Source organism: Salmo trutta, chromosome 30, assembly GCF_901001165.1.
Source record: "Salmo trutta chromosome 30, fSalTru1.1, whole genome shotgun sequence".
Lineage (NCBI taxonomy): Eukaryota > Metazoa > Chordata > Actinopteri > Salmoniformes > Salmonidae > Salmo > Salmo trutta.
The window spans coordinates 39,007,521-39,028,511 of record NC_042986.1 but is presented as its reverse complement, the minus strand read 5'-3'; the positions used below and the strand labels follow the sequence as shown (position 1 = coordinate 39,028,511).

The 20,991-nt window shown below is 44.4% G+C and overlaps 2 protein-coding genes across 4 annotated transcripts; both read right to left on the bottom strand.

Moving 5' to 3' along the window:
• Positions 1–835: 835 nt before the first annotated feature.
• Positions 836–17,635, bottom strand: LOC115168650 (kinesin-like protein KIF3B). Of its 3 annotated transcripts, none has more exons than XM_029724104.1 (9): positions 17,533–17,635; positions 14,166–15,683; positions 12,445–12,546; positions 12,137–12,259; positions 11,802–11,920; positions 11,311–11,427; positions 11,029–11,134; positions 10,607–10,806; positions 836–1,110 (listed from the first exon to the last, which is right to left on the bottom strand). In XM_029724104.1, exons 2-9 carry the CDS (start codon positions 15,573–15,575, stop codon positions 990–992), a joined length of 2,298 nt encoding a protein of 765 aa, XP_029579964.1. In that variant the 5' UTR covers positions 15,576–15,683; positions 17,533–17,635; the 3' UTR covers positions 836–989. The 3 variants fall into 3 exon arrangements, with proteins under 3 accessions (XP_029579964.1, XP_029579965.1, XP_029579966.1); XM_029724105.1 differs by having other exon boundaries at positions 14,166–15,627; positions 17,533–17,602; XM_029724106.1 differs by lacking the exon at positions 836–1,110 and having other exon boundaries at positions 10,498–10,806.
• Positions 17,636–19,989: 2,354 nt separating this feature from the next.
• LOC115168648 (GDP-fucose protein O-fucosyltransferase 1-like) lies at positions 19,990–20,717 on the bottom strand. The gene is made up of 2 exons (XM_029724103.1): positions 20,525–20,717; positions 19,990–20,367 (listed from the first exon to the last, which is right to left on the bottom strand). The coding sequence occupies exons 1-2, from the start codon at positions 20,648–20,650 to the stop codon at positions 20,206–20,208; spliced, it is 288 nt and encodes a 95-aa protein (XP_029579963.1). The 5' UTR covers positions 20,651–20,717; the 3' UTR covers positions 19,990–20,205.
• Between the last annotated feature and the right edge of the window lie 274 nt (positions 20,718–20,991).

Sequence of the window (20,991 nt, the reverse complement as noted above, 5' to 3'; positions counted from 1 at the left end):
GGAACACTCAGAGCCAGATCGGAGGTTGGTAAAGATGAGGTTGAGGCAACACACAGCTCCCTGCCTCTCCTTTAGCCAGCCGCTGTAGGTCTGTAGAGTCTGGAGAATCTAAGGCACCTCAGAACCCTGATAGATGATTAGGCTTGTGTTGACCTCTAGTTCCCCTCTTCCATATCCCTGTCATATGTGCTCCAGGAAGAACAGCATGTAGTGATTCCAGCAGCGACCGGCCACATCGCGTGACGTGACAGACATGTTGCAGCGTGCTTTACCCTCCGGCCTGTACAGTTAGTTCACCATGCAGTACAAACAAAACACTCCCCACTTATTGAGAACAACAGAGACTTAAAGCTCAACTGTGTACAGACAGACCTGGATAACAGCTTGTAAACCTAAAGTAGGGACATTGACAACCAAACACTTCTGGACAGAGACACACCCCCCCCGTCATTGACATGTACAGCAAAGCATTTAGATCAAGGTGTAATCTGCCCTTTCAGATGCCAGTCCCCATGTCCACGTCTCCTCCCGTCACACTGCAGACCTAGGAGGGGCCCAGGAGGACACATGCATAGTAGTGAACTAGAGCTCAAAAAAGGATTGGTCTAGACGACACCATCCTTATCTGTTTACATTAAGAACATGTGTGGGACCCATTAAGACTTAGGCCAGACTTAAGGGAAGGTAGTATTCAACTGCTTGTCTCTGGAACGTCATGCACAGATGGCATAGTATTGTACTGCAGTAACCATGTGGGTTGGTAAGGTAGATACAAATGTCTTTAAAAAAAAAAAAAAAAAGCAAAAATGATAAAGGTAAAAGGTAAAAGAAAAAAATATATATAAAAAATAAAAAAAGTGCTTGAATCAGTCTTTAGTCTCTGTCACTTTCTCTTGCAGACTGCAAATCAGTCTGCAAGACTGTAGAAAAACAAAACAAAAAGCAGTCTTTTCAATTTTGGGTCCAAAAACAGGAAACGTGTGGAGTTATCACTTGGGCACCAGCCCACGGGATTGTGGGTATAAAGGATGTCCTGGGCTGGAGGGGCTGTATGGAGAGTTGGGGGTGCGAGAGGTAGGGGTACCAGTCTTCTTACCCGTTTTAGGTCGGCTGGTTGGAAGAGAAGAAGATAATGCTTTTTTTGTGGGGGGGGGGGAGACATCGATGTGGAAACATCATTGGATGGCTTCTAAATTTACTTATGATTATTGCTTTATAAACCCTGTGGTATCGAGTAGACCTGTGACACTAAACAGGCAGAAACCCTCCCTACTGAAATAACTAAGGACAAAACCCAGAATGGCACTGGAGGGAAGTGACCATTTTACAGCTCCTAATCAATTGTGCCATTTCTTTGCGCTGATCGTAACCTTTTTTGTACATAATGTTTCCGCCATCATTTCTTATGACAGAAAAGAGCTTCTGGACATCAGAACAGCGATCACTAACCTCGATTTGGACGAAGATTTCTACTTCAATGAGTCGGAGGTGAAAGACATTGATTATCGCAGACCAGGCACAAATCCCCAACACTCAGAGGAGGAGACGGCGCTATAGGAGGCCAGTGCGCAGGAGACTACGTCGGAGAGCAGATACGTCACCCCTACCCTCTGTTCACTGGAGAATAAACTGGATGAGCTCAGATCGAGACTTATCAACAGGACCTAAAGAACTAGAATATCCTGTTTCTCAGAGTTGTAGCTGATAAAGGGCAATATAGATCTCTGCAGGACAGAATGGTGACGTCGGGGAAGATCCGGTGTGCAATCTCTTATATAAAAAAATAAAAGTATCGAAGTTCTACTCAGCCGAGTTAGAATACCCCATGATAAGCCGTAGACTAGTGATGTATGGGTTGACTCAACTCGCAGTCCCCGTGGTTATATCCGTGGGGCGGACTGGTTTAGGGTCATGAAATATTGTGTGGATGAAGGGCGGGTGGATGGCAGGCAGGTTGAAGAGAAAACAATACCATAAATTGTTTTTTTTTATTTTTTTTTAAAACATTCAGAAATGTATACTTCATATCTATGTTCTACATTGAGGTTTTTCTTTCATTATTTTAGGCTGTCTGGTATTAGTGCGTTAGCCTAATCTTTAGGGCCTAAGTGTACGCGTAAATAACCTTCACACCAATCGCCAAACACTTTTAGATACGGACAGAAAACATTAACTTCAGTACATGGAGGCAAAAATTGACAATGTCGGAGTTTAATTCAATAAGAATATTTGGCTTCCAATACTGCCTGTGAATCAGCACAACAATTTACAAAAATACTCATCATAAATGTTGATAAAATATTAAACTGTTATTCAACAAATGATAGATAACCATCTCCTTTATGCAACCGCTGTGACACATTTCAAAAAAGCTTCACGGGGAAAGCACACTTTGCAATAATCTGAGTACGGCGCTCAGAAACATACACCAGGCAATACAGATACCCGCTATTTTGGAGTCATCTAAAATCATAAATAGCATTATAAATATTCACTTACCTTTGATGATGTTCATCAGAAGGCACTTCCAGGGATCCCAGGTCCACAATAAGTTGTTTTGTTCGATAAAGTCCATAATTTATGTCCAAATACCTCCTTGTTGTTTGCGCGTTCAGTAAGCTACTCCAAATGTAGGAAGCGCGCCCAGAATTTCACAACGAAAAGTCACAAAAAGTTCTATTTACGTTCGTTGAAACATGTCAAACGTTGTATAGCATCAATCTTTAGGGCCTTTTTAACATAAAACTTCAATAATATTCCAACGTCTTGAAAAGCGTTATGGAACACAGCTACCTCATCACGTGAACGCGCGCCACAAAACTCATGTCATTTTCTGAGTCACCAACTTCCCGGCCTTCTTGTTCGCTCTCTGTTCACTGCAAAAGCCTGAAACTAGGTTTTAAAAGACTGTTGACATCTAGTGGAAGCCTTAGGAAGTGCAAAATGAACCCTAAGTCACTGTGTTAGATAGGCAATGACTTGAAAAGACCACAAGCATCAGATTTCCCACTTCCTGGTTGGATTTGTCTCAGGTTTTTGCCTGCCATATGAGTTCTGTTATACTCACAGACATCAAACAGTTTTAGAAACTTCAGAGTGTTTTCTATCCAAATCTACTAATAATATGCATATTCTAGTTTCTGGGCCCGAGTAGTAGGCCATTTAATTTGGGTACGTTTTTCATCCGGCCGTGAAAATACTGCCCCCTACCCAAGAGAGGTTAAAGAGGATGATAGCAGTGTTATGTATGATGATTGTGAGGCGATATACAGATTCAATAATCACTAGACAGAGACTTCAAATAGGCTTATGGCATGTCAAGGGAACTGTAGCCTTCTGTTTAGATGGGTTGAATGGAAACTGAAATCTGGACACCTACTGTAGGTATATAAAACTGCTCACATAGCCTTAATAATAATAATAATAATAATAATAATAAATAACTACTGCAGAATTAAGCATTTCTTACAGCAAAATTATTACTTGGAAACAGGAGTAGAAATATTTGATTTCTTTCTTTCAGCATCTTGAGAGTATGCGAATACTCAGTTAGGGACCGTCTGCAGAGGTGCCATCTTTATCAGCATCATAAAAGCTGATCGTATTTCATCCACATAAAATATGCATCCGGGGCAAACTGAACAGAAACGTTGGGTCGTTTTCACAGCTTCCTATTTCCATACAACCAGTCAAACTGATGTCGTTTGGACATTTGTATTTTTTTCTATTATTGTCTTTTATCCCCGGTCCCTAAACGTCTTTGCTCCACAAATGAAGAGATGACAGAAAACTTTATAGATGTCAACTAGATTGAAGCATTCATTCTATAAATATATGACATTGTTATATATTTATTTAGTCTTCTAGGTCAACATATGATGTCAGAAGAGAAGCTGCATGGATCTAATTATAGACAAGTTGACTAACAAATAGCCTACAGAAATGTTGGAAATTACAAGCAGAAACACATCTAAAAATCAGGAAAATTAAACAAATATTCTCCACCCCGTCAAAGTTTTGTTCCACCGACTGACTGTAGTGCATTTTATATATTAGCGGGATAGGGTTTGGTGTGGGCCTTAGGTTTTCACATGTAGTCAGGCGGTTTTCACATGTAGTCAGGCAGTTGCGGATGGGTTATTAGCAATTGTGGGTGGGTGCAGCTAAACAAACAGCTGACCCACGCACCATATTATTTACCAAGAGTTTCTTTATTTTTTTGTAGCTGTCCATTTACCACCACTAAGACCACACTCAAAGAGCTGTATAGGGCCATAATAAAATGCTCACCCAGAGGTGGTGCTCCTAGTGGCCGGTAACTAATGCAGGGACACTGAAAACCGTTGACCTAATTTCTACCAGCATGTCACCTGTGCAACTAGAGGCGAAAAAAAATAACCGTACGTACATATCCCAACCACAAGCCATGGATTACAGGCAACATCCGCACTGAGCTAAAGGCTAGAGCTGCCTTTTTCAAAGAGCGGGACACTAATCCAGACGCTTATAAGAAATTCCTCTACGCCCTCCAACGAACCATCAAACTGGCAAAACGTAAATACAGGACCAAGATCGAAACCTACTACACCGACTCGGACGCTCAGAGGTGGCAGGACTTGCAAACTATCATGGATTACAAAGGGAAACCCAGCCACGAGATGTTCAGTGACGCGAGTCTACCAGACGAGCTAAATAACTCGCTTTGAGGCAACCAAAACTGTGGCAAGCAACACAGCACCAGCTGTTCCGGACAACTGTGTGATCACGCTCTCCGTAGCCGATGTGAGGAAGACCTTTAAACATTCACAAGGCTTCAGGCCCAGCTGGATTACCAGAACTCAGAATGCACTGACCAGCTGGCAAGTGTCTTCACTGACATTTTAAACATTCACAAGGCTTCAGGGCCAGCTGGATTACCAGAACTCAGAATGCACTGACCAGCTGGCAAGTGTCTTCACTGACATTTTAAACATTCACAAGGCTTCAGGGCCAGCTGGATTACCAGAACTCAGAATGCACTGACCAGCTGGCAAGTGTCTTCACTGACATTTTCAACATCTCCCTGACTCAGTCTGTAATACTTACATGTTTCAAGCAGACCACCAGAGTAGAGGTCAACCGATTATGATTTTTCAACGCCGATGCCGATTATTGGGTGGCCAAAAAAGCCGATACCGATTAAAAATCGGACAATTATTTTTTAAATTTTATTTATTTGTAATAATGACAATTACAACAATACTGAATGAACACTTAATATAATACATCAATAAAATCTATTTAGCCTCAAATAAATAATGAAACATGTTCAATTTGGTTTAAATAATGCAAAAACAAAGTGTTGGAGAAGAAAGTAAAACTGCAATATGTGCCATGTAAAAAAGCTAACGTTTAAGTTCCTTGCTCAGAACATATGAAAGCTGGTGGTTCCTTTTAACATGAGTCTTCAATATTCCCAGGTAAGATGTTTTAGGTTGTAGTTATTATAGGAATTATAGGACTATTTCTCTCTATACGATTTGTATTTCATATACCTTTGACTATTGGATGTTCTTATAGGCACTTTAGTATTGCCAGTGTAGCAATATAGCTTCCGTCCCTCTCCTCGCTCCTACCTGGGCTCGAACCAGGAACACAACAGCCACCCTCGAAGCAGCGTTACCCATGTAGAGGAAGGGAAAAAAACTACTCCAAGTCTCAGAGCGAGTGACGTTTGAAATGCTATTAGCGCGCACCCGCTAACTAGCTAGCCATTTCATATCGGTTACACCAGCCTAATCTTGGGAGTTGACAGGCTTGAAGTCATAAACAGCGCAATGCATTGCGAAGGGCTGCTGGCAAAACGCATAAAAGTGCTATTTTGAATGAACGCTTACGAGCCTGCTGGTGCCTACCATCGCTCAGTCAGACTGCTCTATCAAATCATAGACTTAATTATAACACACAGAAACACGAGCCTTAGGTCATTAATATGGTCGAATCCGGAAGCTATTATCTCGAAAACAAAACGTTATTCCTGTTACATTGCACAACCTTCAGTGTTATGTCATAATTACGTAAAATTCTGGCAAATTAGTTCGCAACGAGCCAGGCGGCCCAAACTGTTGCATATACCCTGACTGCGTGCAATGAACGCAAAATGACACAATTTCACCTGGTTAATAATGCCTGCTAACCTGGATTTCTTTTAGCTAAATATTCAGGTTTCAAAATATATACTTCTGTGTATTGATTTTAAGAAAGACATTGATGTTTATGGTTAGGTACAGTCGTGCAACGATTGTGTTTTTTTCGCAAATGCGCTTTTGTTAAATCATCACCCGTTTGGCGAAGTCGGCTGTCTTTGTTAGGAAGAAATAGTCTTCACAGTTCGCAACGAGCCAGGCGGCCCAAACTGCTGCATATACCCTGACTCTGTTTGCAAGAGAAGTGACACATTTTCCCTAGTTAAAAGAAATTCATGTTAGCATGCAATATTAACTAAATATGCAGGTTTAAAAATATATACTTGTGTATCGATTTTAAGAAAGGCATTGATGTTTATGGTTGGAGCAACGTGTACCTAAGCGATTATATGCAACGCAGGACAGGCTAGATAAACTAGTAATATCATCAACCATGTGTAGTTAACTAGTGATTATGATTGAGTGATTGTTTTTATAAGATAAGTTTAATGCTAGCAAGCAACTTACCTTAGCTTCTTACTGCATTTGCGTAACCTCGTGGAGTGCAATGTAAAGCAGGTGGTTAGAGCATTGGACGAGTTAACCTTAAGGTTGCAAGATTGAATCCCTGAGCTGACAAGGTAAAAATCTGCCGTTCTGCCCCTGAACAAGGCAGTTAACCCACCGTTCCTAGGCCGTCATTTGCCTAGTTAAATAAAATGCCAAAAATAAATACATACAAATTAAAAAATATAAAAATAAAATTCAAAAAACATATTAAAAAACGGCCAAATCGGCCCTCATTAAATCGGCCATTCCGATTAATCGGTCGACCTCTACACCAGAGTCTCTGTGCCCAAGAACGCCAAGGTAACATGTCTAAATGACTATCGCTGCGTAGCACTCACATCTCTAGCCATGAAAAGCTTTGAAAGGCTGGTCATGGTTCACACCCAGGACCCACTCCAATTCGCATTCTGCCCCAACAGATCCATAGATGATACAATCTCAATTGCACTCCACACTTCCATTTCCCTTCTGGACAAAAAGGAACACGTTAGAATGCTGTTTATTGAAGGCTGAGCTGTAGTCAACACCATTGTCCATTCCTCTCCAAGCTCAGCACTAGCTAAGGACCCTGGGATTAAAACACCTAATCACTAAGGAATTATCATGGTCCACACACACACCAACAGTTGTCAGGAGGCTGAAAAGATTTGGCATGGGCCCTCTGCAGCTGGGCCTTCCGAGTGGTGCAGCAGTGCTTGAGGCTACACTACGGCCCCGGGTTCAATCCCAGACTGTGTCACAGTCGGCCATCACCGGGAGACCCATGAGACAACGCACAATTTGCCCAGCATCGTCCGGGTTAGGGGAGGGTTTGGCCGGCCGGGATTTTCTTGTACCATCGCGCTCTAGCAACTCCTTGTTGCAGGGCTGTGTGCCTGCAAGCTGACTTCAGTCACCAGCTGTACGGCGTTTCCTCTGACACATTGGTGCGGCTAAAGAAATAAAAGCTGAAATAAAATCACTCTACTATTATTCTGACATTTCACATCCTTAAAATAAAAGTGGTGATCCTAACTGACCTAAAACAGGACATTTTTACTAGGATTAAATGTCAGGAATTGTGAAAAACTGAGTTTAAATGTATTTGGCTAAGGTGTATGTAAACTTCCGACTTCAACTGTACGTCAGAATGCTGTTCATTGACTAAAGCTCAGCCTTCAACAACATAGTACCCTCAAAGCTCATCATTAAGCTCGGGGCCCTGGGTCTGAACCCCGCCCTGTGCAACTGGGTCCTGGACTTCTTGACGGTCCGCCCCCAGGTGGTTAAAGTAGGAAACACCTCCACTTTGCTGATCCTCAACACAGGCGCCCCATAAGGGTGCGTGCTCCGTCCCCTCCTGTACTCCCCGTTCACTTATGACTGCATGGCCATGCACGCCTCCAACTCAATCATCAAGTTTGCAGACGACAACAGTAGTAGGCCTGATTACCAACAATGAGACAGCCTACAGGGAGGTGGTGAGCGCCCTGGCAGAGTGGTGCCAGGAAGATAACCTCTCCCTCAATGTCAACAAAACGAAGGAGCTGATCGTGGACTTCAGGAAAAAGTGGAGGGAGCATGCCCCTATCCACATCAACAGGACCGCAGTGGAGAAGGTGAAACTTGAAGCTTTCCTCGGTGTAAACGTAATTGACGATCTGAAATGGTCCACCTACACAGATAGTGTGGTGAAGAAGGCGCAACAGCGCCTCAACCTCAGGAGGCTGAAGAAATTTGGCTTGGACCCTAAGACCCTCAGAAACTTTTACAGATGCACAATTGAGAGCATCCTGTCAGGCTGTATCACCGCCTGGTACGGCAACTGCTCCGCCCACAACCGTACGTCTCTCCAGAGGGTAGTGAGGTCTGCACAACGCATCACCGGAGGCAAACTACCTGCCCTCCAGGACACCTACAGCACCCGATGTCACAGGAAAGCAAAAAAGATCAAGGACAACAACCACCCGAGCCACTGCCTGTTCACCACGCCATCATCCAGAAGACGAGGTCAGTACAGGTGCATCAAAGCTGGGACAGAAAAATAGCTTCTATCTCAAGGTCATCAGACTGTTAAACAGCCATCACTAGCCGGCTACCCAACCCTGTACCTTAGAGGCTGCTGCCCTGTATACATAGACATGGAATCACTGGCCTCTTCAATAAATGGAACACTAGTCACTTTAATAATGTTTACATATTGCTTTACTCATCTCATATGTATATACTATATTCTACTGTATTTTAGTCTATGCCACTCCAACATTGCTCATCCTAATATTTATATATTTCTTTATTCTATTTAACATTTGTGTATTGTTAGATACTACTACACTGTTGGAGCTAGGAACACAAGCATTTCACTTGCTAAGAATGTGTGTGTGACCACTAAAGCTTGATTTGAATAGTTAGTCCGGGTAGTTATTTGCATTGACCCTTTTTGCACCAGCTCTTTTGACTCATCACATATGATGCGGTTACTGTTTATTATCTATCCTGTTGCCTAGTCACTTTATTCATAGTTGTATGTACACTACATTAGTAAAAGTATGTAGACACCTGCTCGTCAAACATCTCATTCCAAAACCATTCATATTAAGTTGCTGCGGGGACTTCCATTCAGCCACAAGAGCATTACTGTGGTCGGGCACTGATGTTGGGCGATTAGGGCAGTCAGCGTTCCTATTCATCCCAAAAGGTGTTCGATGGGGTGGAGGTCAGCGCTCTGTGCAGACCAGTCAAGTTCTTCCAAACCGATCGACCATTCATTTCTGTATGGACCTCGCTTTGCGCACAGGGGCAATGTCATGCTGAAACAGGAAAGGGCCTTCCCCAAACTATTGCCACAACGTTGGAAGCACAGAATAAATCTTGAATGTCATTGTATGCTGTAGCATTTAGATTTCACTTCACCGGAACTAAGGGGCATAGCCCGAAACATGAAAAACAGCCCCGGACCACTACTCTTCCACCAACACCAAACTTTACAGTTGGAACTATTCATTGGGGCAGGTAGCGTTCTCCTGGTATTAGCCAAACCCAGATTTGTCAGTGGGACTGCCATATGGTGAAGGGTGATTAATCACTCCAGAGAACGCGTTTCCACTGCACCCGAGTCCAATGGCGGCGAGCTTTACACCACTCCAGCCGACGCTTGGCATTGCGCATGGTGATCTTAGGCTTGCGTACGGCTGCTTGGCCATGGAAAACAAATTTCAGAAAGCTCCCGACGAACAGTTCTTGTGTAGACGTTGCTTCCAGAGGCGGTTTGGAACTTGGTAGTGAGTGTTGCACTCGGCGGTCCCGTTCTTTGAACTTGTGTTGCCTACCACTTTGCGGCAGAGCCGTTGTTGCTCCTCGACCTTTCTACTTCACAGCACTTACTTCACGGGGGCAGTCTAGCAGAAATTTGACAAACTGACTTGTTGGAAAGGTGGCATCCTATGACAGTGCCACGTTGAAAGTCACTGAGATCTTCAGTAAGGCCATTCTACTGTCCATGTTTGTCTATGGAGATTGCATGGCTGTGTGCTCAATTTTATACACCTGTCAGCAACGGGTGTGGCTGAAATAGACAAATCCACTAATTTGAAGGGGTGTCCACATACTTTTGTTTGTATATATGTAGAGTACATATCTACCTCAATTATCTTGTACATCCACTCAGTACTGGTACCCTGTGTATATAGCCTGGTACCCTGTGTATATAGCCAAGTGATCATTACCCATTTTGTATTTATTCCTTGTGCTATTTTTTTCTTCTTCTACTATTTCTCTATTTACACCCCCCCCCCCCCCCTTGTAAGAATTTCACTTTTAGTCTACACTTGTTGTTTACAAAGCCTGTGACAAATACAATTTGATGATTTGTACAGAATGGGACAGAGCCTTACCCAGACTTTGGTTTCTTGACTGCCCCAGTGCTGGTGGGCTCGAGGCTGCTGTGGAACCTGGAGGCATCCACCTGGATCGCATCCTCTTCCCGCAGAGCATCCTCCAACGCTGCTGCTACCGTGGGCGCTATGACTGGCTCCTCATACTCCTTAGTGGTCCGAGCGGGCAGGTCCATCTCCAGCATCAGGATATTCTCAGCCTGGGGAAACAGACAGAGGGGGGGAGGGGACTGCTACCACTCAGAGGACAAGGCGTGAGTCACAGTCACCAGGGACAGAGAGCAGAGGGAGGGGAGAAGAGCGAAGGACAGAGAGCAGAGGGACAGAGAGCAGAGGGACAGAGAGTAGAGGGACAGAGAGCAGAGGGACAGAGAGCAGAGGGACAGAGAGCAGAGGGACAGAGAGCATAAAGAAGATCATACCTTGTATCTGACCTCAGCCCTTATCACCATGGACGTGCGGGCGTGCTGACTCAGGGGTCTTCTGTAGCCCACCGCTGACACTGGCCTGGTCATCATCTGCTGGTCACTGAGAGAGTTATCAAAAAGACAGCCATACAATTTGTATGTGTTCCTTCCTACACGAGGGATTTTCCAACCACTTAGGTCAAACCCTGTGCATGTATGCATTATTGCAGCATGTTTTGTACGCATATTTGACCATGTGCATGTCTAACTACTACTGCATAATTCATTTGCACATACTCCTCTATGCGGGTGATGGGACGCATCTTCCAGTGGTCGTCCTCCTCGTCCAAGAACGCCCTGTTCACAATCTTATTCTTCTCCTCCATGGGGATGAAATTCTCAATGATGAGATGCCTGGCAGACAGAATAACAAGGTCAGGGGGACCTCTTAACAGCCTGAGGATACTATTATTGATAATAGGAGGATGCCTAGGCAGTCATGGGGCGGTGGGAACCAACCACAGTACAATACCTAATCTAGAACAACTCTCCATGTTCCTTCCAGATATGCAAAATCCAGGTCAAAGCTAATCACTCATGTTTATTCCAGGAATGTGCTCATTGTCAGAGGGGAACAACCAAAATAGACTACATTGATTTTTATTTTTTTTAACAGTGTGTGAGAAATGAGAGATGTGTGCTGGTTGGTGGCCTGGCTGGTGGCCTGGCTGGTGGCCTGGCTGGTGGCCTGGCTGGTGGCCTGGCTGGTGGCCTGGCGGGGTCCATACTTGAGTTTAAGATCCCGGGTCAACTCGTTCTGGGTCTGCTCCAGCTCCTGTCTCTCCTTGATGTGCAACTCCTGGACTTCATAGATCTCAGTTTTCACTGCCTGTAGCTTCGCAAAAAGCTGAGAGGAGACAAATCAGAGGTATAATGAGGCAGAGAGCACAAGAGGAGACGAAAACACCATGGTTTCAGTGTAACAAACAAATGTACCAAGCGCCAATGAAAACTGAACACATTGTGCATGCAACAATCTCTGTTTAACTCTAGTAAACTGACAACATAAAGGACAGTTTTCTATGGAATCAAATGCACTATTTTGATACAGTTCCTGATCAACCTTTTTCAGCTTCTTGGTCTTGATGTCGACTTCCTGTTGTAGAGAGCTGTATGTCTCCTTCAACTCCAGGGTCTCCTCGTCACGATTCTCCACCTGCTGTTGCATCTCCCTCTCTCTGCGTTTCTACACACACACACACACACACACACGCACACACACACACAGCCTCTCAGTAAGAAGGGCAAGGATGTGTAATCCCACAAAGAACACTACTCACATAAATAATTTAACTCTTCCCATCAGATGGCAAATCAATACTATTAAGATTGTCTATTGAGTGTTCAATTCTCTCCATCCATACATATTACCTGTTCAGCAATTTCCTGTCTCTTCTGTTCCAGGATCCTTTGTTGCTCATTGGTGTGGTCTACTATGTTCTTTCCGCCCATCAGAAGCTTACTCTCCATCGCCTGGGAGAGGACACAATCAAGAGGTGTCAAGGAAACACAAAATAGCAGTGAAAAGTTTAGACACCTACTCATTCAAGGGTTTTTCTTATTTTAACCATTTTCTACATTATAGAATAATTGAAGACATCAAAACTGAATTAACACACATGGAACCATGTAGTAAAAAAAAATTAAAAATTAAAAAGTGTTAAACACATTCTACAAAGTAGCCACACTTTGCCTTGATGACAGCTTTGTACACTCTTAGCATTCTCTCAACCAGCTTCACCTGGAATGCTTTTCCAACAGCCTTGAAGGAGTTCCCACATATGCTGAGCACTTGTTGGCTGCTTTTCCTTCACTCTGTGGTCCAACTCATCCCAAAGCATCTCAATTGGGTTGAGGGCTGGTGATTGTGGAGGCCAGGTCATCTGATGCAGCACTCCATCACTCTCCTTCTCAGTCAAATAGCCCTTACACAGCCTGGATGCATGTTGGGTCATTGTCCTGTTGAAAAACAAATGATAGTGGGACTAAGCGCGAAGCAGATGGGATGACGTATCGCTGCAGAATGCTGTGGTAGCCATGCTGGTTAAGTGTGCCTTGAATTCTAAATAAAAATCACAGACAGTGTCACCAGCAAAGCACACCATCACGCCTCCTCCTCCATGCTTTACAGTGGTAAATACACATGCGGAGATCACACATCCATTCACCCACACCGCGTCACAAAGACACGGCGGTTGGACTAAAAATCTCAAATTTGGACTCGTCAGGCCAAAGGACAGATTTCCACCTGTCTAATGTACATTGCTCGTGTTTCTTGGCACAAGCATTCTCTTCTTATTGGGGTCCTTTAGTAGTGGTTTCTTTGCAGCAATTCGACCATGAAGGCCTGATTCACACAGTCTCCTCTGAACAGTAGATATTGAGATGTGTCTGTTACGAGAACTGTGAAGCATTTATGCAATTTCTGAGGCTGGCAACTAATGAACTTATCCTCTGCAGCAGAGGTAACTCTGGGTCTTCCTTTCCTGTGGCGGTCCTCATGAGAGCCAGTTTCATCATAGCGCTTGATGGTTCTTGCGACTACAACTTGAAGAAACGTTCAAAGTTCTTGAAATTGTCCACATTGACTGACCTTCATGTCTTAAAGTAATGGACTGTCGTATCTCTTTGCTTATTTGAGCTGTTCTTGTCATAAATGGACTTGGTCTTTTACCAAATAGGGCTATCTTCTGTATACCACCCCTACCTTGTCACAACACAACTGATTGACTCAAATGCATTAAGGGAAAAAATTAATTCCACAAATTAACAAGGCACACCTGTTAATTGAAATGCATTCAAGGTGACTACCTCATGAAGCTGGTTGAGAGAATGCCAAGAGTGTGCAAAGCTGTCATCAAGGCAAAGGGTGGCTACTTTGAATATAATTTTTATTTTATTTGTTTAACACTTCTTTGGTTACTACATGATTCCATAGTTTTGAGGTCTCCACTATTCATCTACAATGTAGAAAATACTACAAATAAAGATAAACCCTTGAATGAGTAGATGTGTCTAAACTTTTGCCGGGTACTGTATAGAATGAAAAAGAGAATGTTGGGGTGAAAAAGACCAGAATGTAGTCTCCTCACCTTGACTTTGGCAGTCAGCATCTCGCCTGCTTCCTGCTCCTTTTTCAGGGCGTCCATCTTCCTCTCCTTCTCCTTTAGCAGCCTCTGTTTCTCCTCCGCCACCAGACTGTGATCCTCCATGATGGCCTTCCTCTCCCTCTCCAACTTCTCCTGCTGAACACGCCAATAATCTGCACCCACTTTATCAGATGGTTCTACACCATCATCATCCTCATCCTCCATCTCTCCATCCTCTGTGTCCTCTTCTAGTTCATCCCCAGCTTCTCCAACCCTCCTCCTCCTCCTCTTCTTCCCTGAGCGTTTCTCTAACTCTTCTTTGAGCCGAGCAATCTCTTCCTGGAACTCCCTGAGCAGAGCATCTTTAGGGTCCTCGTTGACGCGGGGCTTGTTCTTGATGTTCTTCGCCCGGTTTGAGTAGCGTAATGTGGTCAGTGTTTCCTCCACGTTGTAAGATGCTGGTCCGATGTTAGCCACCATGACTGTGCGGGCATTGCCCCCCAGGGAGTCCTGTAGCAGGCGGGTGAGCTTGGAGTCACGGTAGGGGATGTGGGTGCTCCTGCCATCCACCAGGGCTGAGATAACATTCCCCAAGGCTGACAGGGACAGGTTGATCTTGGTGGCTTCCTTCAGGCGCTCTCCCTGGGCTCCTGTCTTAGTCTGCCTCTCACTGCCAGCCAGGTCCACCAGGTTCAGTTTGCCCACTCGAATGTGGTTCTCTCCGTCGACGCCCAGCTCGCTGCACTCGATGGTAATGACGAAAATGGCATGTGACCGGGAACTGTGCTCATTCATATTGGTGGAGCCCACTGAGCGGTTCTGGTTCCCCACGTTCATGACGTGCTCTATTTCTCGTACACTCTTAGTGACAAAGGAGGAGAGGTCCTTGACGTATACGCCCGTGTCTGGCCTCTCTTTCAGCTCCAGCCGGCAGGACTGGTCCTTGGACAGCAGGTCCCTGATCTCCTCCTGGTAGATCTCCAGGTACGAGGCCCTCACCAGGTACTGCTGGTTCTGGGAGCGGGAGATGTGTGTGAAGACGTGCTCAAAGGAATTGGGGATTACACCCCTTCCCTCTGGGTCATTGCGCACCCCCTCCATAGTGTAGGTCTTTCCTGTACCCGTCTGGCCGTACGCAAATATGGTCCCATTGAAACCAAGTAAGACAGAGTCCACCAGGGGCCTGAAGGTTTCATCATAGAGATCCACCTGTTTGGAGTTCCAGTCGTACACAGAGTCAAATGTAAAGACCTTGGGGTGTTCATGGGCTGCAGCCCCCCGGGGGTTTCGCACGGCCACCTGGCCAAGCTTCACATCCACTTGCACCACCCTCTCAAAGTTGGCTGCCCGCTCCTTCTCATTCATGGGTCGACAGCGGACCACCACCTTCACCGACTCTCTGGTCTTAGACATCGTGACGGTCCCCAGACAAACTGGCCTTGTCCCCCTGGCTTGTGTTTCTTTCCTTCAAGTATTGTACAGAGTCAGAGTTCAGAATATCAGAGATGTCAGCATCAGAACCTGTAAAAATATATATTTTTAAAACACATATGATTATTTTCAAATAGCTATTGCCAACACGATTAGTTCATGTTTTCTTTTGTGATTATGAAGAACTTTGTGCACTGTGTATCAAACTAGCTTCCTGGCTACAACGTTTTCAGACAGATAGCTAGCAGCTACAAAACATGGCTAAGAGTATGTGGACAACTGCTTGTCGAACTTCTCATTCCAAAATCATGGTCATTAATATGGAGTTGGCCTCCACTCTTCTGGGAAGGCTTTCCACCAGATATTGGAACATTGCTGCGAGGATGGGCTTCCATTCAGCCACAACAGCATTAGTGAGGTCAGGCACTGATGTTGGGGGATTAGGCCTGGCTTGCAGTCAGCATTCCAATCAATTCCAAAGGTGTTCGGTGGGGTTGAGGTCAGGGCTCTGTGCAGGCCAGTCAAGTTCTTCCACACCAATCTCAACAAACATTTTCTGTATGGACCTTGCTTTGTGTACAGAGGGATTGTTCTTGTGCTGATTTAGCTTCCAGAGGCAGTTTAGAACTTGGTAGTGAGTGTTGCAACTGAGGACAGACTATTTTTTAGCTTGTGTGACCTACCACTTTGCAGCTGAGCCGTTGTTGCTCCTAAACATTTCCACTTCACAATAACAGCACTTACAGTTGACCGGGGCAGCTCTAGCAGGGCAGACATTTGACAAAGTGACTTCTTGGATAGGTGGCATCCTATGAAGGTGACACATTGAAAGTCACCGAGCTCTTCAGTAAGGCCAGTCTACTTCCAATGTTTGTCTATGGAGACTGCATGGCCGTGTGCTCGATTTTATACACCAGCCAGCAACGGTGTTTTATTTATTTAACTAGGCAAGTCAGTTAAGAAAAAATGTATAATTTACAATGACGGCATACCCCGGCTAAACCTTAACGACACTGGGCAAATTGTGCACTGCCCTATGGGACTCCCAATCACAGCCGGTAGAGATACAGCCTGGAATCAAACCAGGGACGCCTCTAGCACTGAGATGCAGTGCCTTAGACCGCTGCGCCCCTCGGGAGCTGGAATAGCCTAATACACTTATTTGAAGGGGTGTCCACATAATTTTGGCAATGTAGTGTAGTTAGCAAGCGAACAAAACAACACAGCTGGCCGGCGACGTTTAGCTAGCTAGCAGTTTGAGCTGTCAGTTACACTGCTAGCTAGCTGGTTAATAAAACTAGGCAAGAACACAACATAGAATTAGGTTAGCTAAACTAGCTACTGTAGTTAACGTTAAGTAATTTCGTTAGCAAAACGTTGAAAAGGCATGAGTTATTGGCACACACAAAGTCACGTTAGCTTGGCAAGCTAGCTAGATAGTTATCGGTCAGTGCTCCCTAGTGAAAGCGTCGGAATATCTCAACTCTGGTACTTCCAATGCTAGCGTTAGTTGATTGACGGTAACAAGCTAGCTAGCCAGTTCATCGCTGTGCACAGGCAAAATAACTCAATTGTCAAGGCTTTTCGGTTTGCTAATTCTGGCAATTATAGCAACAATAAAAGATATCTAGCTAACGAATTGGAGAACATGTAAACATCATCCGGCAACAGATTAGAAAATGTGATTTTGTTAGCCAGCTCGTTTATAAAGAATCGGGACAGCACCCTAACAACCTCGATCGGACGGCCTAGCAACGGAAAAGAACACATCCTTTCTCCGAAAGGGCTGTAAGACAAGACAGTGCAGTTTGATGATGGGAGGCATCTCTCCCTGTGCAGTTTACGAGAACAAGCACACAATTAAAGGTGAAAGTCATTGACATTGTTAACTAGCTATAATGCAAAATCCATGACAACATTGACATTGTCCGCTAGTTACCAGTCAAGCCAGTGCTTCCACCCAGTCAGCCATTAGAGCAGCCGTCCTTGCATCCCAGAAAACTGTCCCGGATGGAAAGGTGCCGGTTATGGCTTTTAACATCGCAGCCAATCGGTGTCTTTGTCCTGTTATGTAACAGCCAAATACCTCTCCTCGTAATAAATTGGAACAAATGTATCTTACAAAATCGTGTCAATATAACTTGGGACATTTTTCTAAAAAAAAATAAAAAAATGCATAGACAAATTGAACATTAAAAAGTGAGAACATGCATTAATTGGTTTAGGCTACGGACATGCATCACCAGTGAAGCCTGAATATTTTCCATGTATCTGCACTGTGCACATGCAGGAAGCTCAGCCATCATCACATTTTAGTAATTTAGCAGACGCTCTTATCCAGAGCGACTTACAGTAGTGAATGCATGCCATACATTTTTGTTCTCAGTACTGGTCCCCCGTGGGAATCGAACCCACAACCCTGGCGTTGCAAACACGTTGCAAACACCATGCTCTACCAACTGAGCCACACGGGACCATTTCAGGGTTATTTGCATAAATGCCATGTTCCCAGTAATTTTCATCAAAGAGCAATAATACAACTAGTTTGTAGGTACAAAGCTTCAAAACTGAAAGAAAACATCAGAAAGAGACACAGTAATCATGTTGTACACAAGTATAGTAAACATTTACTTTTGGCCTTATTAGAGCACATTACAAGAATGTATGAGGAAGACTGTCAACCTCCCACTATAACTAGTATCTCCAGGATCTGTTACTGCACTCCTGAGAGGGTTATTTTACACCCTCATCCACCAGTATTAAAGAAGAAAAGTAAGACAGGGACATTACACTGGAAGTCTTCTCCACCCAGGGTTCAACAGGGTGAACTGAGCTCCTGCTAACTTGGGGGTGGCAGGTAGCCTAGTGGTTAGAGCATTGGGCAAGTAACCCGAAAGGTTGTGAGGTCAAACCCCATTGCTGACAAGGTAAACATCTGTTGTTCTGAACCACCCACTGTTCCTAGGCTGTCATTATGACATTTGTTCTCCCAAAATAATAAAAACGCTTGAGTAAATGAGGGATACAAAGTATATTGAAAGCAGGTGCTTCCACACAGGTGTGGTGGCTAAGTAATTAACATCTGATCGTAGGTAAAAATGCTGGGTAGGCCATTATTTTGGCTACGCCCCCATAGGATGACAATGGAGCGTGAGTGGTTTGAGATGGATGCCATGGCCATCCATCTCAGTCACCAGATCTCAACCCAATTGAACACATATTGTCGATTCTGGATCGGTGCCTGAGACAGCGTTTTCCACCACCATCAACAAAACACCAAATTATGGAAATTGTGGAAAAATGGTGTCACATCCCTTCAATAGAGTTCCAGACACTTGTAGAATCTATGCCAAGGTGCATTGAAGCTGTTCTGACTCATGCCGTATTAAGACGTTGTTGGTGTTTCCTGTATTTTGGCAGTTACTTGTTTATAGCTGTGGCTATAAATCAAATAACATTTTATTGGTCACATACACATGGTTAGCAGATGTTAATGCGAGTATAGCGAAATGCTTGTGCTTCTAGTTCCGACCATGTAGTAATATCTAACAAGTAATCTAACAATTTCACAACTACCTTATACACACACACACAAGTGTAAAGGAATGAATAAGAATATGTACATATACATATATGGGTGAGCGATGACTGAACGGCATAGGCAAGATGCAGTAGATGGTATAGAGTACAGTATATACATATGAGATGAGTAATGTAGGGTATGTAAACATTATATAAAGTGGCATTGTTTAAAGTGACTAGTGATACATTTATTACATAAAATTTTTCATTATTAAAGTGGCTACAGATTTGAGTCAGTATGTTGGCAGCAGCCTCTAAGTTAGTGATGGCTGTTTAACAGTCTGATGGCCTTGAGATAGAAGCTGTTTTTCAGTCTCTCGGTCCCAGCTTTGATGCACCTGTACTGACCTTGCCTTCTGGATGATAGCGGTGTGAACAGACAGTGGCTCGGGTGGTTGTTGTCCTTGATGATCTTTTTGGCTTTCCTGTGACATCGGGTGTTGTAGGTGTCCTGGAGGGCAGGTAGTTTGCCCCCGGTGATGCGTTGTGCAGCATAGAAGGTATTGCGGAAAAGGAACTTTTTATTTTATTTAACTAGGCAAATCAGTTAAGAACAAATTCTTATTTACAATGATGACCTACCCCAGCCAAACCCAGGCGACGCTGGGCCAATTGGGCGCCGCCCTATGGGACTCCCAATCATAGCCGGAAGTGATGCAGCCTGGATTGTTGATGCTATGAAGAGTATAATAATGTAATGTATACAGCGTGTGTAATAATGCTACTGCTTGTTTAATAGCAGTGGTGTTGTGGAGGGTAAACACAACATTATTTTGCGCAAGGGTTTAGCGGAAAAAATGGGAGCTTGACTTTATTCACCGCGAACGGTGATCAGAGTTTACTAAAAACATTTTTATCACTACAGCACTGTAATAGTGAGTATGGAGTACAAGATCACACTCCCACACTGCAATGTCCTCCTCCTCACCCAAGATTAAAAAGCCATTCTAAAATTCTAAAAGCAATTTGTCATGGACTACCCAGGAAGGGCAAATATTCACAGCTCGTCTTGCTTGTTCAATTTTCCAGCCTAGTCCATTCCCGAAGAAAGACGACGGCCGGGCATGGACATCACGGTCTCGTTTGACAAAAGCAGGAAGAGGAGGACACAGTTCCCAACGAAGTGGTCAGACTGGCTTAGGATGTACAAGTCCAGCTGGGCCAAGTCTTGCTTGTTGCTCACCACCTTCACCTGGGCATGGACAGAAACAATGATACACTGAATATAGCAGTATGCAAACAAAGCATGTTTACCAACAGCGCAACACCTGTGAAAAGTGGATGTACTGGGTATTTGTATTTATTTTTACTGACCAAGAACATCATCCAATCGATCACTCCAAGCTCACCTTATTGGAATAACTTTTGGATCTCAGCGAGGTGGGACTGTGGCGATGTAAACAGAACAGGCAGGGGGTTTTCTTGACCCAGAGCTTGAGGGCCCGGCAGATCTCAGCGAGATCCGGGAAGGACATAACCCATGGTGATGGCGAGGGGGTTATAACCCATGGTGATGGCGAGGGGGTTATAACCCATGGTGATGGCGAGGGGGTTATAACCCATGGTGATGGCGAGGGGGTTATAACCCATGGTCATGGCGAGGGGGTTATAACCCATGGTCATGGCGAGGGGGTTATAACCCATGGTCAGGGCGAGGGGGTTATAACCCATGGTCAGGGCGAGGGGGTTATAACCCATGGTCAGGGCGAGGGGGTTATAACCCATGGTCATGGCGAGGGGGTTATAACCCATGGTCAGGGCGAGGGGGTTATAACCCATGGTCATGACCATGGGTTATAACCCCCTAAAACTACAT